The sequence below is a fragment of the Octopus sinensis genome, linkage group LG2 (assembly GCF_006345805.1).
Source record: "Octopus sinensis linkage group LG2, ASM634580v1, whole genome shotgun sequence".
Taxonomy (NCBI): Eukaryota; Metazoa; Mollusca; class Cephalopoda; order Octopoda; family Octopodidae; genus Octopus; species Octopus sinensis.
The window spans coordinates 69,016,653-69,040,228 of NC_042998.1; the positions used below are offsets into that span (position 1 = coordinate 69,016,653).

Consider the following 23,576-nt stretch of genomic DNA (forward strand, 5'->3'; position numbering starts at 1 on the left):
CATACAAACACACACACACATATATATGTATCACATACACATATCTATACATATACATACATTTATATGTATATGTATACATTCACACATATATCTACATATATACATAAACATGTGCACACCCATTCACCCACACACTATATATATATATATATATGTCCAACCCATGGAAAGCGGACGCTAAATGATGATGATGATGATGATGATACATACATACATACATATATAAATAAACAAAATTTCCCACACATTTCTCATCTCCAATATTTGAAAGTAAATTTTAAGGACACAAGGAAGTTACACCAGGAAGGAAGGGAAAGCTAATAAATGGAGGAGGATGAGGAGGAGGATACAGACAGACAAAACAAAAAACATAACCAAACAAACAAATAGACAAACATATCTGATGACAATCGGAAAATATAATGAAAAAAAATTTCTGCTTTCTTTCTTTTTCCCTACTTGGGTTTCTTTTTGTTGTTTTTGTCACAGTTGTTTGTTGATGGATTTGTGTCTGTGTGTCACTGATAGTCTGCAGTTAGCAGAAACCAGGGGGAGGGGCATGAGCAGGACAACTTCCAACTCTCAGAATAATACAAATTCTAACAGAACAATGTAAACAACACTTCTCTCTCCACCCCCACCCCTCTCTCATCTCTCCATAACACTGATGACCTTTGACATCGTCAAATGTATTACTTCCACCATCACTACCATCACCATGCTGAAACTGGTACAGTTTAAAATTACTGTAGTCTGTAGCAACAATGAAACAGTCAAACTTCCTAAACTTTCTCAACTGAAGAGGCACTGTGAAGTGGCACCAATGAACCAGGTTCTGAAAATAGAGAAGAAAAAATAACAAATATATATTATATAAATAACATGAAAAAATACAATAGAATTTGAGGGAGGAGAGAGAGAGAGAGAGAGAGAGAGAGAGAGAGTGGAGTAGAAGAACAATGATGTTGAGAAAGTGTATTATATAATAATAATGAAATTATTGTATACAGTGCTCAGGTGCACCACAACTTGTCAGAAAGTGCATATAAAGTACATGCAGTAATGTAAAAATGTCTGGAAAGCGAACAATGTATGAGTCAGATACATGCCTGTGTGTGTATGGAGGGGAGAAATCAGGTGTAGTGTTGGCGAATCTCAGAAAGCATGGAAGTTTTGAAGGATGCAGTGCTCCGACAACTAACAACTGATGCTGGCAGTTTGTTCCATGCTTCAGCAACTCTCAGCGTGAAAAAATGTTTCCTGAAGTCATGGGAGCTGTGCTGTTTTCTGACTTTGTAAATATGTCCACGGGTGTTAGATGGGTAGAGTTTGAAAAGGTGCTCAGAGTTATTGTTTGTACGATGGTTGATAATTTTATGGGTGTCTGCCAAGTCAGCTGCCAGACATCAGAGTTTCAATGTGTCCATCCCCAGGGAAGTAAGGCGTCAGGATATGGCAAATGCCTGATGGAGGGTATTCTTTTGGTTGCACATCGCTGAACAGCTTCCAGACGATTGATATCCTGGGCAAGATAGGGGTTCCAGACGATTGATATCCTGGGCAAGATAGGGGTTCCAGACCGGTGATGCGAATTCCAGGTGAGGTCTTACCATAGCTATATAAAGCCGCAGATAGATAGCCAGAGAGCAGCTCACAAAGGATTTGGTGAGTGATGCCAAGACACCCTCAGCTTTCTTGACAATTTTAGCGATGCGTTTTGTCCAACGCAAATCACTGTCGACAATAACACCCGGGTCACGTTCACATGAAGACTTTTTGAGACTAGTGTTGTGGAGGGAGTAGGTTGACGCTGGGTTTCTCCTCCCAAAATGCATGGTGGTACATTAGTCCACAGCCAGCTTGAGTTGCCAGTCCATGATCCACTGCTGCATTGTGTTCAGGTCTGCTTGCAATAGAGATCTATAGTGTACAGGATTTGACCTCTTTATTTCGAGGTACAGCTTGATGTCATCTGCATATTTCAGCATTCTTTAAGTTGGTATCTATGTCATTAACATATGCAACAAATAAAAGGGGGCCAAGAACAGATCCCTGTGGTACACCAGATGTCATCTCATAGGGCGAAGAGTGCTGTCCTAGAACTGTGACAACCTCTTTTCGGCTGAAAATAAAGGACTTCAACCAGTTATAGAGTTCGTCTCTTACACCCAACGCAGAAAGCTTCACCATAAGTCTTTTGTGTGGCACAGAGTTAAAAGCCTTAGCAAAGTCCAGGTAAACAACATCCACCCAGGATCCGCGATCAGTGATTTGGGTAACATCCTCAAGAAACTCGATGAGTTGATTACAGCAGCTGGAGTTAAGAATAAATCCGAATTGTGACGGCTGGATGAGGCTGTGAGACTTCCAGAAGTTCCAGAGGGTTTCTCTGATACAGGATTCCATCAGTTTGGCGATGCAGCTAGTAAGACTGACGGGGCGATAGTTGACAGGCGATGTGCGGTCGCCTTTTTTTAACAGAGGGATGACACTGGCAGTTTTCCACTGTTCTGGAGTAACACCATTGTCAAGACAGAATTGGAAGAATAGAGAAAGTTGGCTTAGAAGAAAGTACCCACGCGTTTGAGAAGTAGGTATGTAACAGAGTTTATCCATCATAGAAGTATGGTGTCCTTTCTTTTGACCTGGGATCTTCTGAAAGTTTGTGGCACATTGAAAGCAGATCGAAAGCAGATCGAAACATAACATTTACTCCCTCAAATCAATATCTATCTATTATGTGTGTGTGTGTGTATGGGAAGGCCGGTTTATGGAATTATCCTGGGTTTCCCGTCCATAAAGGACTTAACTTTATGGCGTATTGTCAGACTCCAGAACCTGTTAGCCTATTTTGCTGAGATCTTACGCCAACAGGTCTTGGGGTCTGAGGATATGCCATAAAATTAAACCCTTTATGGATGGGAAACCCAGGATAATCCCGTAAACTGCCCTTCCCCAGTAAAAAATATAAACTGCTCTATATCTTAGAGTGTGCTTCTTCTCCGGATTTATGTTTTCTACAAACGACATATATATATATATATATATATATATATCATCATCATCATTTAATGTCCGCTTTCCATGCTAGCATAAGTTGGACAATTTGACTAAGGACTGGTGAGCCAGATGGCTGCACCAAGCTCTAATCTTGATCTGGCAGAGTTTCTACACCTGGATGCCCTTCTTAACGCCAACCACTCTGAGAGTGTAGTGGGTGCTTTTACGTACCACTAGCACGAAGGCCAGTCAGGCAGTACTGGCAATGGCTACGCTCAAATGGTGTTTTTTACATGCCACCTGCACAGGAGCCAGTTCAGGGGCACAGGCAACGACCTCACTCGAATGTTTTTCCCATGCCATTGGCACAAGTGCCAGTAAGGCGACGCTGGTAATGATCATGCTTGATTGGTGCTTTTTACGTGCCACCGTCACGGAAGCCAATTAGCTGCTTTGCAGTGATCACGCTCGGATGGTGCTCTTAGCGCTCCTCTAGCACAGATGCCAGTCATCGAATTTGATTTCGATGCAGATATGGGTACAGGACGTCAAAAAAGCGTGAACAAAATGAGAAACAAGAACACAAAAAGCAAAAACATGGAAAAAAAATTTTTTTCGAGCTATGAAAGAAACAAATAGAGAAACAAGACAGGCAACATAAAGAATATTCCCTTCATCAGTTGTCCCCTGTTTTATCTACTCTGCGTTTCAAACGTAGGGACAAGACGCGACTTCATTAAAACAGTCCTTCCCGCAAAGCAAATTAAAAACACTTGGGATTTGTGGAGGGTTAGGGTGGTGACTTTTGTTTTTGTATTTGGTCTGCAAGATTCTTTATGTGAATTTGTGTGTTGAAGCATATTTTATTGTATCTGGGAAGTCATACTCTTTTAGTGCCTTATTACTTAACACACCAGTTCAATTTCCACTCATTTACTTATTTATATTTTCTAGAATTTTTGCTGCGTCTTGCAACCTTTTCAATAGTCATTGACTATGTCCATTATCAGAGCTGCATTCTTTTTGTTTGCTTGTTTGTGTGCATGGGTATACACATACACATGTATGTATAGCAACAGTGCCAAGCAGTGATTAGGAATAAACAAACTTGTGACATATTTCAACTTCTAAAGGCAAATTTACTGCACTAACCATGCTGAAAGAATTCTACGGTGTTTTTACATCTTTTACCAGATGAGAGAATCTTTTCTCCTGTAACTGCAGTGAATTTGCCTTAAGAAGTTAAAATATATCAAACATATCTTAACTAACCTACAGTTCACACACACATAGGCGTAGCTGTGTGGTGAGTAGCTTGCTTTCCAACCACATGGTTCCAGGTTCAGCCCCACTGCATGGCACCTTGGGAAAATGTCTTCTACTATAGCCTCGGGCCAACCAAAGCCTTCTGAGTGGATTTGGTAGATGGAAACTGAAATTTATGTATTTGTGTGGGTGTGTTTGAATTTGTCTACCCACCATTGCTTGACAATTGATGTTGGTGTTTAAATGATATATATATCATTTAGCGTCCGTTTTCCATGCTGGCATGGGTTGGACTTTTGACTGGGGTCTGGGAAGCCAGGAGGCTGCACCAGGCTCCAGTCTGATCTGGCAGTATTTCTACAGCTGGATGCCCTTCCTAACACCAACCACTCTGAGAGTGTAGTGGGTGATTTTTCACGTGCCACCTGTACAGGGACCAGAGGGGGCTGGCATCAACCACAATCGGATGGTGCTTCGAAAGAAAAGAGACATAAGGAAAGCTTCTAACAATGCAGAAATTTTTGCAGAAACCTTTATATTTTGGGCACAAAGGCCTACCGTCAGAAAGAAACTGTCCAAGAAATGTGTAGTTACATCGATTTTGCTATCCTATTTTAAACTGTGCTTGGGATTTGGGTTAGCAGCAGCAGCAACAACTCTACAACGCTCCTATGTGTATGTATGTGTGTGTGTATACAGATTGATACATACATGTATGTATTGATGTATGTATGTATCTATTCATATATCATACATTGAATGTAAAGAATTTGGAAGTCATTTTCTGTTCTCTCCTGCCAGCTGATATGTTGACATTGAGGGTGACCAACTGAAAGACTTGGACACTTGCCTAGGGACTTCTTTCACACATGTACATGCACACACTTACACACAAGGATGTAAGGGTACACATGTCTGTGAGTACTCAGCCACTTGCAAGCTAATTTTGCAAGCAGGCTGTTCTACTGATTGAATTTACTGGAACCACGTGGTTGTGAAATAAACTTCTCGACCACATAGCTATGCCTGTGTCTAACATATTTATAATAATTATTTTTCTTCTTCACACATTTCAAATTTTTTCATGGATAATAATAAAACAGACAAAATGTTCTTACGTCCATTAACCGCAACTGTAATTAACTGTCTTGAGTTTGGTTCCGTACCATCAGAATTAACTATTTGAGCTGTTAATCCAGGCGGCAGCAACTGTACATTGTCCGTTTGTACAATGGCCGTGCCATCTGCTTGGATTATATGAGCTTCATGAATCGTCATTGGTGACGATCCAGTTTCAACCAACTGAGTACCATCAACTAAATGTGTTGCCTCAACGATTTGGTGCGTGCCATCAGCAGTTTGTATATACTGGGAGCTGTCTGCTGGCACAACTTGTAAAGTTGTTACAGATTCTGATGACAGAGCTGTAGCAGAAATCTCTGAATGAAGTTCTTCACATTGCTGATCATGTGAAATGTTCGTCTCATCGTCAATGGCAGAAGTGACAGTTAATGGTTCGTTATTCATCACATCAGATGAAATTGATGGTAACTGGAAGATGAAAAATAGCAGCAAAATAGAAATTTGATAGAATTACCAAAAACAGAAAATGAAGGAATTTTCATCATTACTCATTACCGTTAATATTTCCTTTCAAAAAAGATTAGCAAATTGGCAGAAACATTAAGACAATGGACAAAATACTTAGCAGCATTTCTTCATGCTCTTTATAATCTGACATCAAATCTTGCTGATGTCAACTTTGTCTTTCATCCTGTCATAGTCATCATCACCATCACCATTTAACGTCTGCTTTCCATGCTGGCATGGGTTGGACGGTTTGACTGAGGACTGGTAAGCCAGTGGGCTACACCAGGCTCCAATCTGATCTGGCAAGGTTTCTACAACTGGATGCCCTTCCTAATGCCAACCACTCCGAGAATGTAGTGGGTGCTTTTTACGTGCCACTGGCATGGGAACCAATCAGCGGACTGGCATCAATCACGTTTGGATGGTGCTTTTTACATGCCACCAGCACAGGAGCCAATCAGGGGTCACTGGCATCAACCACATTTGGATGGTGCTTTTTACATGCCACCAGCACAGGAGCCAGTCAAAAGTAAAGTACCAGTCAAGCACTTGACCATTATCTTTCCCCTTAAAACTGCTGGTCTTCTGCCAAAATTTGAAACAATATTATTTTTGCCCACGTAAAAACACCATTTGAGTGTGGCTGTTGCCAGTACCGCCTGACTGGTCCTCATGCCGGTGGTACGTAAAAGCACCCACTACACTCTCGGAGTGGTTGGTGTTAGGAAGGGCATCCAGCTGTAGAAACATTGCCAGATCAGATTGGAGCCTGGTGCAGCCATCTGGTTCGCCAGTCCTTAGTCAAATCATCCAACCCATACTAGCATGGAAAGCAGACATTAAACGATGATGATGGTGATTGTTAAAGTTGATTCCATCCTCCAGGGTCAACAAAAAAATGTCAGTTAAGTACTAATTCAATCTGATAAGAAAGACATCCAATTGTAGAAACCAAGACAAAAATTAAACATATGGAGAAACATGTGATCCTCTGACCGCTGTAAAAACAACAATGTATTTAAATAAGTACCAACTTGGATTACGACATATCATCCGACTCATGACAACATGGAAAAACAGACCCAAAATGATATTTCATTCATTCACATTCCAGTACATACTAAGTTTATTAATTACAAATGACCACTACAAACCTAATTAAAACATACTGTCATATATAGGGTGTCTGCTAGTCAATATTGACCACCTATTAGCTTGTAACCCAACCAAATGGTTCTGAGTTCTGTCCCACTGTGTGGCATCTTATGCAAATGTCTTCTACAATAGCCTTGGGCTGACCAAAGCCTTGAGAGTGTATTTAGTAGTCAGAAACTGAAAGAAGCCCATCATATACATGTGTGTGTGTGTGTGTGTGTGTGTGTGTGTGTGTGTGTTGTTCCCCACCACTATTTGACAACTGGTATTGGTGTGTTTACGTTCCTGTAACTTAGCAGTTCAGCAAAAGAGACTAAGTACCAGGCTTAAAACAAATAAGTCCTAGGGTTGATTTATTTGACTAAAAATTCTTCAAAGTGTTGCCCCGGCATGGCCACAGTCTAATGACTGAAACAAATGGAAGACAATATACATGTAGACTCAGGTAAAATTGTCTGAGGAAGACTAACAGTTGCCCATACATGCAAATCTCCTCTCTCTGTATTACTGATGTTTATCTAAGGGAAATACCACTGGCTTGGATTATACAGCCTGGCACACAGTCCTTGCTGTCAGAACACAAAGAGCCCACAATGTATTTCATCTGACTTTCTGACAGTTTCAAGAATCATTTGTCCTGGATTGGTACTTTTTTTTATTGACCCCAAAAAGATGAAATCAAAGTCGACCTTGGTAGGAATTGAACTCAGACCACAAGGGGTTTGAACAAATACCATCAGACAGCCTATCCAACGCTCTAATGACGCTTTTCTTCTCTAGGCACAAGGCTCAAAATTTTTGGGGAGACAGGAGCAGTCAATTAGATCAATCCCAATAAGCAACTGGTACTTAATTTATCAACCCCAAAAGGATGAAAAGCTAAGTCAACCATGGCGGAATTTGAACTCAGAATGTAAAGACAGACGAAATACCAGTAAGCATTCCGCCTTTCATGTTAACATTTCTTATTTCTTTATTGCCCACAAGAAGCTAAACATAGAGGGGACAAACAAGGAAAAACAAAGGGATTAAGTCGATTAGATCGACCCCAGTGTGCAACGAAAGGGAAAGTTGATCTCGACAGAATTTGAACTCAGAATGTAACGGCAGACAAATACTGCTGAGCATTTCGCCTGGCATGCTAACGTTTCAGCCAGCTCACCACCCTAAGCCTCTAATGACACTGCCAAATCGGTGCTATCACTACATATATTTACCTGGATAAAACTTCCAGCAGAAATAAGACTTGGATGTATTTTCGAAAGTAGTTGAGCAGTTTCAGGTGTTAAACTTGTAGAGACTTGTGTTGTGCCATCACTTAAATGCGTCTCGATTCGAGAGATTACGTGTTGACCATCTGAAAGTAAAAGTTAAAATTATACAGTCTGAGTCATTTAACATATTTGATACAATTAATCAAGAAATATTAATTAATTCTAATTATACCTTGACTAACGAGAAAACTTGAATAGCAAAATGATTAACATAAGTAACAAAAATAAAGGGAGATAATAAAGAAAATTAATAATTAAATATAAGGTGTTTAAAAAGTCTCTCCGCAATAAGTATTTTATCACAAAATAAATATTTATAAGATGGTATAAGACTACAAAAGAATATATTAGATTTTAGAAGACTTTAAAAAACTTTATAAGAGGTGTTGAAAGTGTCGTCCTTCGTTTTCAATAAATAAGTTTACTCTTCTACACATGTTTTGAAGTATATCTTGGAAAGTCTGAGTCTTGGAGAGTCAGGATGAAAAAAAATTCACTGCGGAGAGAATTTTCGAACATCCTGTATAAATATAGTGTGAAGTGATATATAATAATAATAATAATAATAATAATAATTGTGTACAGTGCTCAGGTGCACTACAACTCATCTAAAGTGTATATATAATCAGGTGTAGTTTCGGCGGATTTCGGAAAGCATGAGGGCCTTAAAAGATGCAGTGTCATGGCAGTCAACAACTGACGCAGGCAGTTTATTCCATGCTTCAGCAACTCTGAGCGTGAAAAAATGTTTCCGAAAGTCATGGGAGCTGTATTGTTTTCTGACTTTGTAGGCATGTCCACGTGTGTTAGACACATGGAGATCAAAAAGGTGTTCAGTGTTGTTGTTGGTGAGGTGGTTGATAACTTTGTGGGTGTTTACCAAGTCCGTCGCCAAACGCCGGAGCTTCAGTGAATCCATGCCCAGGGAAACAAGGCGCTCAGAATATGGTAGGTGTCTGATGGAGGGTATGCGTTTGGTTGCACGTCTCTGGACAGATTCCAGGAGGTCAATGTTCTGTGCAAGATAGGGGTTCCAAACTGATGATGCGAATTCCAAGTGTGGTCGTACCATAGCTGTATACAGTTTTAAATAGATGGCTGGAGAGCGGCTAACAAAAGACCTGCTGAGTGATGCCAAGACACCCTCGGCCTTCCTGACAATCTTAGAGATATATATACATACATACATATATATCACTACACTCACAGAGTGGTTGGCGTTAGGAAGGGCATCCAGCTGTAGAAACACTGCCAGATCAGAGTGGAGCCTGGTGCAGCCTCCTGGCTTCCCAGAGCCCGGTCAAACCGTCCAACCTGTGTTACCACGGAAAACGGACATTAAACAATGATGAGGATGATGATGATATATATATATATATATATATATATATATATATATATATAGTGTGTGTGTGACCCAACCACTTGACAATTAGTGTTGGGGTTTCTATGACCCTGTAACTTGGTGGTTCAGCAAAAAAAGACAAATAGAATAAGTAACAAAATTTTGATAACAAAACAAACACACACACACACACACACACACACACACAGGGACCAAGTTGTTTGACTAAACTCTTCAAGTTGGTGCCCCAGCATGGTCACCGTCCAAAAACTGAAACAAGTAGAAGATAGAAAATTACCTTCTCCTGGGTTCTGTGTAAACGTGACTGTCACAGTTTCTGGGACAGCATTAGGGTTATCACTGTTGTTGGTTCCATTAGAACCAGTGTTCCAGACACTTGTTGTGCCCAGCTGGGTCATATCACAGCTTTTGTCACCATCCTGAGAATTTTGCATATCACTACTGGCAATTATCTCCAAGTTAAGATGCTGAAAGTAAAGAGAGACAAACACAAAATTAGCCCAATTAACAATTTAATTACCTAGCATTAAAGCAAATAGAGTTATTTTGCTTCAGTCATTACACTGCAGCAACACCTAGACTTTTTAGTTCAATGAATCAGCCCCAGTACTTAACACACACACACACATTTATATATAAGATGTAAAACGCACCATCTGAATGTGGCCAATGTCAGTGCCTCCTGACAGGCTACTGTGCTGGTGGCACATAAAAAGCACTATCTGAAAGTGATCAATATCAGGGCCACCTGACTGGCTCCTGTGCCGGTAGCATGTAAAAGCACCCACTACACTCTCAGAGTGGTTGGCGTTAGGAAGGGCATCAAGCTGTAGAAACGTAACTGGCTTTCCAGACCTCAATCAAACTTTCCAAAGCCAGCATGGAAAACGGACGTTAAACGATGATGATGATGATGATGATGGGTTTCTTTCACCAAATCTACTCGCAAGGCTTTGATCAGCTCAAGGCTATAGTAGGAGACACTTGCCCAAGGTTCCACATAGTGGGACTGAACCCATAACCATGTGGTCGGGAAGCTGGTTTCTTCAGTCTTTACAAGTATCATGCTAAGTCAAGACAAAGAGATAGTAACAGACACACACATTCAGCTTCTTTCAGTTTCCGTCTACCAAATCCTGAAACCAACATAGAAGACACTTTCCCAAGGTGCCATGCAAAGGGACTGAACCCAGAACCTTGTAGTTGGGAAGCAATGCACTCACATATCTACCACAACCCCACTGACTCACTTGAGTTCGCTACAAAACCATGCCAAAGCAGACAATAGAGCTTGGTACAGACCTTCAACTTGCCAGCTCCTGTCTAACTGTACAACCCATGCCAGCATGGAAAACAGACAGTGAACAACGACGACAATAATGATGATGATGATGATATATGCATGTGTTTTGTGTGAGTGATTGCATACTTCCTCCTGTCTTTACATGTTTACTGACTGTAAACAAAACACAACTGCCTGGTTATCAAATATTGATGATGTCATATGCTTGCAGTCAACTGCAAATGCATGTCCAGGCTTCCTAACTTGTCTTGACATGTTGTGTGTGATCTTTGTAAACAAAAAAGCGACTCAGAACTATGTCTGGAGTCGTCTGCTGTTCAACAGACCAAGGCATTATTACCTTGTTTGGAAATAGGAGAAGGTCATCCAGCCAAAGAAAATCTTTCTCAATGAAACATGGAAAAATGGATATTAAAACATTGATGATGATGATGATGAATGACAAGGCAAAAAAAAACAAACAAAGAAAAAAGCTTACAGCAGGAGAAGTATAAGGAAGTTTCCCAGTTCCGATGTCTTTGAGAGCTTGATGGATGTGATTCTTCAGATCGTTAACAGTAGGAAAGAGTGTGAGATCATGGCGTTCAGGACTGTTATCAGGATTCCCTGGGTACAATTCTTTGGTTACAAAATTCCTGAAAGTTTCAGATTACAATAAAGTAAAACTCATCATACTTTCTCACACAGTCATATATATATAAATATATATACATCAGTGCTGGCTCTCGCTACAGAAAACTTGTAAAGATAAGTTTCAAAAAGTGACTGAATTGCACTTCTAACACAGGTAGGACACATTATTGACTTGTAAGCCTTTAATATACTTGGTAGTATATTATGGTTGTATAACAAAATATGGTGCCCCAACCCACCTGCAATTAATAAGTACATACCAGTTGTCAGGAATGTGTTTAATATTTAAAATTAATAAATCCAATTGTGTTACACAGCTAAATATTAGTAGTTATTTAAGCAATATGTTTGTGTATGGTTAATGAGTTGGATGTGATATTGAAGAAGGAGCAAGAACACCTGAAATATGCATATACACCAATTACCTATTTTTCATCTTTGATTCTTGATTCCGAATTCCTTTTGCCAAGACTGTCCGTAAACGAAGTGATCCCAAGATAAGAAATCCTTGAACTTTAATTCATCCCGTATTTCTATTTATTATTATTATTTATTAATTATTATTATTCTGATCCCCCTAGACGCCACTCTGTTTACTATTTCAGCCTCGCCTCGTTTTTGCATATTCTGTATAATTCACTAGTTATCGTTATAGATATTTAAGATCTATTCTCCCTTACAGGGCTGATAGAAATTGGCTGCCGATTCTTCGCGCCCTTCTCTCCCCCTCTTTTTACATTGTCTGTCTGGACTCCTATGCATACTTAAGCTAGTAACCTGCCTCATTCTTGATTCCGAATTCCTTTTGCCAAGACTGTCCGTAAACGAAGTGATCCCAAGATAAGAAATCCTTGAACTTTAATTCATCCCGTATTTCTATTTATTATTATTATTTATTAATTATTATTATTATTCTGATCCCCCTAGACGCCACTCTGTTTACTATTTCAGCCTCGCCTCGTTTTTGCATATTCTGTATAATTCACTAGTTATCGTTATAGATATTTAAGATCTATTCTCCCTTACAGGGCTGATAGAAATTGGCTGCCGATTCTTCGCGCCCTTCTCTCCCCCTCTTTTTACATTGTCTGTCTGGACTCCTATGCATACTTAAGCTAGTAACCTGCCTCATTCTTGATTCCGAATTCCTTTTGCCAAGACTGTCCGTAAACGAAGTGATCCCAAGATAAGAAATCCTTGAACTTTAATTCATCCCGTATTTCTATTTATTATTATTATTTATTAATTATTATTATTCTGATCCCCCTAGACGCCACTCTGTTTACTATTTCAGCCTCGCCTCGTTTTTGCATATTCTGTATAATTCACTAGTTATCGTTATAGATATTTAAGATCTATTCTCCCTTACAGGGCTGATAGAAATTGGCTGCCGATTCTTCGCGGCGCGCCCGCCCTACCCACCCCCACCACCAATACCGAATATCTCTATTTTGCTCCAACTATACCGGATGTCGTTTCTCCCACCACCATTATAGGTGTCTACTCTTTGAACCCCCCTCTTCAATACGCTATTTCACCATGCATTACCCCTCTCTCGATATCCTACGTTCTACTTGCCTAGAACCTGTCCTCGGAACCACCCCTCCCACTGGTGTTCCCCTATATTTCTGCACCCCCTCACCACCATTATAGATGTCTACTCTTTGAACCCCCCTCTTCAATACGCTATTTCACCATGCATTACCCCTCTCTCGATATCCTACGTTCTACTTGCCTAGAACCTGTCCTCTGAACCACCCCTCCCACTGGTGCTCCCCTATATTTCTGCACCCCCCACCACCATTATAGGTGTCTACTCTTTGAACCCCCCTCTTCAATACGCTATTTCACCATGCATTACCCCTCTCTCGATATCCTACGTTCTACTTGCCTAGAACCTGTCCTCTGAACCACCCCTCCCACTGGTGCTCCCCTATATTTCTGCACCCCCCCACCACCATTATAGGTGTCTACTCTTTGAACCCCCCTCTTCAATACGCTATTTCACCATGCATTACCCCTCTCTCGATATCCTACGTTCTACTTGCCTAGAACCTGTCCTCTGAACCACCCCTCCCACTGGTGCTCCCCTATATTTCTGCACCCCCCCACCACCATTATAGGTGTCTACTATTTGAAGCCCCCTCTTCAATACGCTATTTCACCATGCATTACCCCTCTCTCGGTATCCTACGTTCTACTTGCCTAGTACCTGTCCTCTGAACCATCCCTCCCACTGGTGCTCCCCTATATTTCTGCACCCCCCCCCATAAAAAGCACCATCCGAACGTGGCCGATGCCAGACCCCTCTGGCACCTGTGCAGGTGGCACGTAAAAAACACCCACTACACTCGCGGAGTGGTTGGCGTTAGGAAGGGCATCCAGCTGTAGAAACACTGCCAGACTAGACTGGAGCCTGGGGCAGTCCCGAGCTCCCCAGACCCCGGTCGAAACCGTCCAACCCGTGCTAGCGCGGAAAACGGACGTTAAATGATGATGATGATGATCATCATCATCACATTGTTTACATAGACATATTTGTATACGAAATGTCGTAACTTTCAGTGCTGGCTCTAGTTTCTACAGACAATCTGTAGAAATAACTTTAAAAAGTGATAAATATACGTGCTTATTTTTTTTGACTGGTGCCAGTGCCACCTAAATAACACCTGTGCCAGTGGCACGTAAAAAGCACCATTCGAGCATGGTCAATGCCAGTGCTGCCTGATTGGCTCCAATGCCAGTGGCATCTAAAAAGCACCCACTACATTCTCGGAGTGGTTGGCATTAAGAAGGGCATCGAGGTGTAGAAACCTTGCCGGATCAGATTAGAGCCTGGTGCAGCCTCCTGGCCTGCCAGTCCTCAGTCAAGCCATCCAACCCATGCCAGCATGTAAAGCAAACGTTAAACGACAACAACGATGATGATGATATTGTAATTTGTGAACAATAGTGAATTTGGTTACAGGTTTCTAAATAATAAAACCCTCCCTCCATCCATCCATCTGTTACTCACTATTTCTGGGAGGGTTACTGAAGTAGAGTCCTATGGCACTTCCTCCATAGGTTCCTGTCGGAACCATCTTTCCAGATGGATTCCCAAGATGGAATCAAAATTTCCAGATGGATTCCCAAATATCACTAACTGAAATTATGGATATTATCTAACTATCTTCTTCTGGTTCCATCCTTAGGTCTCCTGCCAGTTGGTTCAGTTTGAAGAATCTGTCTTATGATTCTTTCCTGCAATATCTAAAACATGTTCATAGTACTAGAGTTGTGACCTATCAATGCAGAGAATTAGTGGCTCAACATGGAAAGAGTCTCCGATCTCCGAGCTATGCACTCTGTTGAGTGACATTACTCCAGAGATCAAACAAAAAGAAAAACAAACATTGCACGGCTGCCTTTTTGCAATCACTGACATTGTTAGAGGGTGATGCATGCATTTTACACGACATTGCTGGAGTTCTAAGCATAGAAGTAACAAACTCCTATGGCCTCTCCTGACAAAGATATACAAGGGTTGGCCATCCAGCTCTGTATGCAAGAGGATATTGCTCTACTAACTTCCTGAATGCTTGACAAGATCATGATGGACAGCAGGCAAACTTGCCCAGATGAAGAGGGTTCTAAAACCTTCCTTGTGATTCATCGTCATTGCTTGTTTTATTGTCTATTTTGTAAGCATGCATGCCTCCTATTCACATTATGCACTGTGGCTGTGTTTGCTTCTCAACCATATGGTTTTGTGTTCAGTGCCACTGTGTAACACCTTAGGCAAGTATTTTCTACTATAGCCACAGGACAACAAAAGCCTGCTGAGTAAATTTGGTAGATGGAAACTGAAAGAAGCCTGTCAAATACATATGTATATATCTACATGTGTATGTGTTTGTTTTCCACCACCACTTGACAACCAGTGTTGGTTTGTTTACATCCCCATAACTTAGCAGTTCTGCAAAAGAGACTGATGGAAAAAGTACCAGGCTGTTAAAAAAATAGTCCTGGGGTCAGTTCATTCGACTAAAAACTCTTCAATGTGGTGCTCCAGCATGGCCACAGCCTAACGACTGAAACAAATATAAGATACAAGCAATTTTGTTCATTTGCAACCTTGCGTGAAAACATGTCTGGCCATTGTGCCATTATTGCTCAAAGAACTATGGTGAAAATCACCTTGTATGGAGACAGGTGAGGGTTGGCAATAAGAGCAGTCAGTCATAGAAGATGTGCCTCAACAAAATCTGTCTGAGCCTTGATGATGAGGGTGATGATAAATACTGAGAAACAATTTTACAAAAGATACAACTTTTGCCATATATGGACAATAAGATGCAAACAAGCTTTAACTTGATACAGGTGTGGTTGTGTGGTTAAGAAGTTTGCTTTATAATAACATGATTTTGGATTCAGCCTTGCTACATGACACCGGGAGAAAATGTTTTCTACTGTAGCCCCAGCAGGTTTAGGGTTGACTAAGTTTATTTAATATCTGAAGAGCTGAAATTTATGTAACATGATACAAATGCATTAAACAAATTTCCAGAGAAACAAGTCACAAACTTAAATGCCATTCGTCTATAGCAGGGCTGGGGAAACTACCACCTGCTTGCACAATTGCGCCCGTGAGCCCATTTTATTGCGCCCACAGGCTGGTATACTTGTATGTACAAAATATAAATTTTTCAATTATAAAATTTGTACAATATTCATATGCCTACTTGCGACATAGATTGTGTTTCCATTACGACATAAAATGGTCAGACCTGAACAGAAATTGTCCAGTAATTGCCATTTGAATGGAAATTTTGCTTTCATTATAAAACACATATTGATGTGTTTGTACCACCTCCTTGAGACCCAACTATACTCTAGCTGAAAAATATAGAAACCTCATAAGTAATATAAACGTCCTAAATTCAGTGGTAGCGTTAATGAAAATGTTGTGTTAATTTAATGTCTTAAACTTATTATTAATGTGTCTCAAATTCTACATAGATATATACAAGATTTACACAGATATGAGTTAGAACTTGTGATGCGCCGGTGGACCTTTTTCTTCGGAAATTGTTGCCAACCGCACTAAAACGTTTCCCCAACCCTGGTCTACAAAAAGCACTTTGTTGGTGCTTGTATGGCAGGCGCAAGCGTAATGAAAACAGCTGAAATGTTTGGTGTATCAAGAAGTACTGTCTCGAAAGTAATGACAGCTTTTGAGAAAGAGAGAAAAAAACCCTCATCGAAACAAAACTCCGGAAGAAAGCTAAAACTTTCAGATAGGGAACATCGGACTCTTACGCGAATTCTTAGAAAGGATCACAAAAATACAGCTCCAAAGCACTGGTAGTGTTGTCAATAAAAAGCACTGGTGTTGATGCCATGTAAAAAGCACCCAGTATACACTGCAAAGTAGTTGGTATTAAGAATGGCATCCAGTCATAGAGACCAGGCCAAATAGACAATGGAGCCTGGGGTAGTTCCTGCCTAACCAACACCTATCAAACCATCCAACCCATGCCAGCATGGAGAATGGATATTAAGTGATGGTCATGAGGATGGAGTGTTAGATTTGCAAAACTGTTATTTTAGACTCACCGTAACTGTTTGCGAATGACATAAATACGAGATTCTCCAGCAGCCACCATTTCTCGAATTTTATCCTGAACTCTTGGATGTAACCGGGAGGACAATGCATTGTTTTTGGCTTCAAGCTCTAAATCAATAGCTGTATCGTATTTGGGTGAGGCTGGTTCTACATTCTCTGCATGAAACTCATGCGCATTTTCAGTGGGCAGTTGTACATAATACCTGAATGGAAAGAGAAAAAAAAAGACTAAATAAATGCAATTTTTTTTTTTTAAAGCAAAGACACACCAGAAATACAGGGGTTGGACAAAATAATGGAAACACCTAGCATCATAACAAATTTTAAGGTGTTTCTATTATTTTGTCCAACCCCTATATAACAAATCAAATTTCAAATGTCCTTGTCTTGGTTAATGTTGGTTCATGGCTGAGTGATTAAGTTTACTTTGGAACCTTATGTTTAGGGGTTCAGTCCCACTGCACAGACACAGTTGAGTGACATCTTGTATTATAGCATTGGGTTGATCAACAAAATTGATAGATGGAAACTGAAGAAACTCATAAACCATCATCATCATTTAATGGCTGTTTTCCATATTGGCATCAGTTTGGACGGTTTGACAGGAGTTGCACCCGGTTATGTTGTCCGTTTTGGCATGAATTTTACAGCTAGATTACATTCCTAATGCCAACCACTTTACAGAGTGGACTGGGTGCTTTTTAGGTAGAACAAGCACCAGTGCTTTTAACATGGCACCATACACACACATGTATACATGTATGTAAGCATTTGTCTTATTTTCTTTAGTCTTCACATGTGTTTGTTGATTGTAAGCAAAAGCTTCACTGTTCATACAACTAGTGTCCTTTGCTTGTGGTCCACACAAAAGCATGTTCAGGCTTCTTGACATATCATGCAATCCTTAGAAACAAAAGGTTCTTTGAACTGGTGTTGTTTTCGATTCCAGTGCTCCGTATAACCAAGTCTGACCTGTCTTTTGGTCAATAGACTGGTGGGGAATTATTACCTTGCTTGGAAATAAGTGGGGAGCTGGAATCAGGAAGGGTGTCTGGTCATAGAAAACTCTTCTCCTAATGTAGGCTCATTTGAACCATGCGAGCATGGAAAAGTAAGCATGATGATGATGATGATAAAACTTATCAGAAAAACAACAACTTAGGACAAAAAATAAAAAAATTATAAAATCAGGATGGGACGCACCTTTCTTGACCAATGTTTTCAAGGCAAGAAGATTTTAATTCTTGAAATCGTTTGTCCATTGAAATTTTTAATGATCTTTTATCTTGCATTAAATCAACTGTAAATTCAGGGAATTTTTTAACTTTTTTGATGTAAATCCTGTAAAATGTAAAGAAAAAGGAACTTTAATGTTGTGTTTTTTCATAAGTAGAGGCAAGTTCCCTGGCTTGAGGTCCTGCAAGAACTGGAAAAGATGCAAAAAAACAGCCATATTTAACCCTTATGTTTACCATATTTCAGTTGAAATATACTGGTTTTATTTTGATTAATTTTGAAAATAATGGAAAATTTAGTGAAATATTTTAGTTGTTATTAACATAAAACTAACATTTTCTTATGGAAGGTTTTAATTTAGAACACTTTAACCCTTTTGTTACCCTATTTCTCTCAAAATTCACTGCTGTCCTTTCAATTAATTTTGAAAATAATGAAGAATTTAGAAAACTAACTTTATCATTATTACACTGGCATTTCAAACAAAAGTAAACATGAAATTTTGATACCAGTTTTAATTTAGATCAGATTAATGCTATGTGAGTCTTAAAATTTCTTCTTGTCTTCCCATGCTGATAAGAAACAAAGGCTTCACTATCAAAGTGTCCTTTGATTGCAGTTCACCATAAAAGCATATCCAGGCTTCTTGATGCCATAACATACTGTGCTTTCTTTGTAAACCTCGTATCATGAAGGTCCACATTGACACTCCATCTCCTCCAACTAATCTCTCTTTCTAATACCACCCCAGTCACTCACACCTTCTCTTCTTCAATCTGAATAGCCACGGAGCCCCAAACAGCAAGAAAGCTGTTCTGTTTGGCCCCTTCTCTCATACTCTCACTTGACATCCCCTAATATAAAATCATCTCCCTCTACTTTAGCCCCACTTAGTTAAAGGAGATCTTTGTCTTACACTTGTATGTATGAGTGCCATGAACTGGCATCAGGAAGGATTTCTAGCCCATAGAAACCATGCTAAAGTAGGCATTGGAACAAAACACATTCTTCAAACCCATTGCATCCTGTCAAACCATCCAACCGATGCCAGTGTGGAACATGGTTATTAAATGATGATGATGATGAACATAAAAAGCAGAAAGAAATACCAAAAAGCATTTTGTCCAATGTTCTAATGATTCTGGCAATCCACCATCCTTACTTATATCATCATCCTCATCATTTAACATACGTTTTCCATGCTGACATGGGCTGGATGGTTTAACAGAAGCTGGCAAGCAATAGGGCTGCACCAGGCTCCAATTGTCTGCTTTAGCACGGTTTCTATGGCTGGATGCCCTTCCTAATGCCAACCACTTTATAGAGTGTACTGGGTGCATTTTACATGGCATCAGTACTGACAGGGTCACCAAGTACCTTGTAAGACAAAAAACCCCTCAACTGGGAAGGAGCAGGCAATAGTATTGAGGTGGGTGTGGCTTTGTGCCAGATGAGAGATTTAAGGTATCGAGGGGACAGTTATAGGGGTCTTGCTGTAAAGTAGAAAGAACAGTGAGTTGGAGAGTATGTAAAGAGAGTAATGTAAAGAGAGTGATAGTGAGAGAAATGATGGAGGAGATATGATGGGACATGCCCTTAAGGGACATTGGGGGTGGTGAGAATAAGTGAGGTGATACAGAGGCTTGGGCTGGGTGAGTGGGCAGGATGAGGTGTTAAAACAATAAATACCATTTACAAATTAAAAGAAAGAAGCAGAATAAATGAATAAATATTACCGAGCAGGACAGGTTTGAGTGTATTCAGGTTTTTTATTATTCTGTTCAGCTTGTTTCTTCTTCAAGTTTCCTTTTCTCCGAGGACCAAACTGACATTCCATAACAATTGCCCGGCTTCCTGGCAGCAAAAATGGTAAAATTTCATCTATCTACATCACCTTTTGCTCACACTGTTTTCATTACTTTAACTATTTAGCATTCTTATTACTGTCAAAAGTAATGCTTATTTATTCATATTATTTTGAATGAATCATGCATTATTTCATAACTTTGAGATCTCAAAGATGTGATTGCTTATGTTTAGAATGATATTGTAGAGAAGGTGTGAAAGGCAAGATCTAGCTAGTCTGAACGTAAAACAGGCAGTATATTTGGGCTGGATATCATCATCATCATCGTTTAATGTCTGCTTTCCATGCTGGCATGGGTTGGACGGTTTGACTGAGAACTGGCAAGCCAGAAGGCAGCACCAGGCTCCAATTTGATCTGGCAATGTTTCAACAGCTGGATGCCCTTCCTAACGCCAACAACTCCGAGAATGTAGTGGGTGCTTTTTACATGCCACTAGCATGGAAGTCAGTCAGGCGGCACTGACAATGACCTACGCATAAATGGTGCTTATTGGATGCCACCAGCATGGGAGCAAGTCAGGCGGCACTGGCATTGGCCACAACTACAATTTCCTTTTTTATTTCTATTTGATTGTGATTCTGATTCTGATTTGATTTTGATTTTTGATTTTACTTGACTCAATAAGTTTCCTCAAGCACAGCATGTTGCCTGATGAAAACCACCCTCCTCTCTACTACAACTCCATGCAGCCAAGGTTTTTTCCTCGTCTTATTTGGTGACTTGATTAATGTTGGCATCAGAAAAAAGGATCAAGTTCTTTTTGTAAAGTGGTTGGAGTTTGCTAGTTGATAGTGTAGAAGAGAGGGAAAGAGTAAGGAATGCACAGTGCTGACTAGAAAGGATGAAGAGGATAAAGGTGGCATCGTCTTTGCTCACCATACGAATAGAACAGAGTGGTGACATTTAGTAGAGATGATCCGGAAGTTGTTCCTCTTCGATTACAATCGCAAACAGCAGTAGCTTTCTCCAACCAAATACACATCGTTCATTGATTGAAATTACCCAAATACGACAACTTTAACACAAAATAACTTCTAAGATACAAAATTTTGTTAAAAATGTACACAGTAAACCATGTTCTATGTGAGAAATTCTACCAGTATTCGAAGATTCAAACTGTTTACTCATTTACTTGTTTCAATCATTTGACTGTGGCCATGATGGAGCACCGCCTTTAGTCAAGCAAATCAAACCCAGGACTTATTCTTTGTAAGCCTAGTACTTATTCTATCGATCTCTGTTGCCGAACCACTAAGTTACGGGGATGTAAACACACCACCATTTGTTGTCAAGCAATGTTGGGGGGGGGGAGACAAACATAAACATATAAACACACACACATACATATATATATGACGAGCTTCTTTCAGTTTCCATCTACCAAATCCACTCACAAGGCTTTGGTTGGCTCGAGGCTATAGTAGAAGACACTTGCCCAAGGTGCCACGCAGTGGGACTGAACCCGGAACCATATGGTTGGTAAGCAAGCTACTTACCACAGAGCCACTCCTACGCCTGTAGTTAAAAAAATTAATTAAAAGATCTGTGATTGGGATGGAATAGATCCTCGACCTTACTTAAAGGCAGTGAGCTGACAGAATCATTAATTCGCTGGGCAAAATGCTCTTAGCAGCATTTCATTGGTCTGTATGTTCTCACTTTGAATTTCGCCAAGGTTGACTTTGTCTTTCATCCTTTCAGATTCAATAAAATAAGTATGTGTGGAACACTGAGGTCAATGTAATCGACTTAATCCCTCCTTCGAAATTGCTGGCCTTGTGCCGAAATTTGACACCATTACATTACTTGAAAAACAAGTGAAGTTTGGCAACAGGGAGAGCATTCGATCAAAGGGCAATCTGCCTCAATAAACTCTATCCAACACATGCAAAAATTGAAAAATGGATGTTAAAATGATAATGATGGTGTTGATGAAGTAAACACTCATCAACTTGCTACCAACACTCCATTGGTTGCATGACAAAGATTCCATCTGGTCCTCCACAGACATGTGTATCCTTAACGTAAGTTCTCAGGGAGATTCAGCATGACACAGAAAGTGACAAGGCTGGCCCTTTGAAATACAAGTACAACTTATTTTTGTCAGTTTAGTAGACTGGAGCAATGTGAAATAAAGTGTCTTGCTCGAGGACACAAGGTACTGCCAGGAATCGAACTCACAACCTTATTATTGGGGGCTGAATACCCTAACCACTAAGCCATGCGCCTTCACACTAATCAACTTAAAGCCCTAGAATTCTTAAAACATTCATAATCAGTGATCTCCCTTAAACTGACAAAGATTATCAGCAAAAGCAGGACATCCAACCATAAACATCTGACATCAGGATGTTACTGATAACACACCTAGAAGGTGCTTCTTTTCCGTTCACCAAAGTGAATGGAACTTTAGCCAGGGGGAACTGATGTCATCAGATGGTATCCAATGACCATCAAGTATTTCAACCCTAAACTGTAACACATTCCTGTTGGTGGGTCTGCAGAGGTGGCTAGATCCCTGCTCCTCATCTCCTCTTGGCTTCCAGCTTAACTCCTCTCTGTTCTGCTCCATAACCAGCAAAAGGATCTTTCTTCTGCCTCTCCCATCCTAGGCACAGCCACCCTTTGCTCTTTTCCTCTCGTTCCAATGGTTGTAAGCATCCTTCTAAATGGCTGGACAGGGAATCCCCTACATCAAACTTCACTGTAAAACTCCATGACTGCCATCCCATTTCCTTGCATTCTTCTCTTTGACAATGTTACAAAATTTTTCGGAAATTAAATTAATTACATTTATGCATATAAAAGTTATTAGATACTTTTTATTTTCAATATGAAGAGATTTTTTTTTTCTTTTTCTTACCTGAATTCACAAAAGGGATCCCATCAAATGGGACATATTGAGACTTCCACATAAGGCGAGTTGAAGGTTTTGCAGGACTTGGAGACTGTCGAGTCCCCCAGTAACTGTGAGTTTGTTGTTTGTGGTAAGTTAGCAACAGGTCGACTTCTATCTCACTCTCAACATAACCTCGAAATGAGTTGCCAATCATCTGTTAATAAAAATAATTAGGATTATTATTTAAGCCATAAGAATTTAGAATTCTCTATCAGTTTTCCTGGTGTCTGAATCTAAAAGTTCTTTATCTGGAACGAAGAAACATTGATGGTTGTAAAGGAATTTCTTAAGTTCTTTAAAATGTTTATGGATGAATTATTTCCCACTTTACAACACCAAGTGGATATTGTCATCCTCCTCCTCCTCATCATTTTC

The 23,576-nt window shown here is 40.1% G+C and overlaps 1 protein-coding gene across 2 annotated transcripts in view; it reads right to left on the bottom strand.

Moving 5' to 3' along the window:
- Positions 1-491: 491 nt before the first annotated feature.
- Positions 492-23,576, bottom strand: part of LOC115232552 (calcium-responsive transcription factor-like) — a 35,601-nt gene continuing 12,516 nt past the window's right edge. The window contains exons 5-13 of one of the 2 annotated variants that reach the window (XM_036513929.1): positions 23,166-23,355; positions 20,171-20,288; positions 18,402-18,539; positions 17,189-17,401; positions 11,437-11,592; positions 9,932-10,125; positions 8,232-8,371; positions 5,388-5,820; positions 492-838 (exon numbers count right to left, since the gene is read on the bottom strand). In XM_036513929.1, coding sequence (XP_036369822.1) covers positions 786-838; positions 5,388-5,820; positions 8,232-8,371; positions 9,932-10,125; positions 11,437-11,592; positions 17,189-17,401; positions 18,402-18,539; positions 20,171-20,288; positions 23,166-23,355 — 1,635 coding nt within the window. In that variant the 3' untranslated portion in view covers positions 492-785. Of the gene's footprint in view, positions 839-5,387; positions 5,821-8,231; positions 8,372-9,931; positions 10,126-11,435; positions 11,593-17,188; positions 17,402-18,401; positions 18,540-20,170; positions 20,289-23,165; positions 23,356-23,576 lie in introns of both variants that reach the window. The other variant, XM_029802495.2, reaches the window with a different exon arrangement.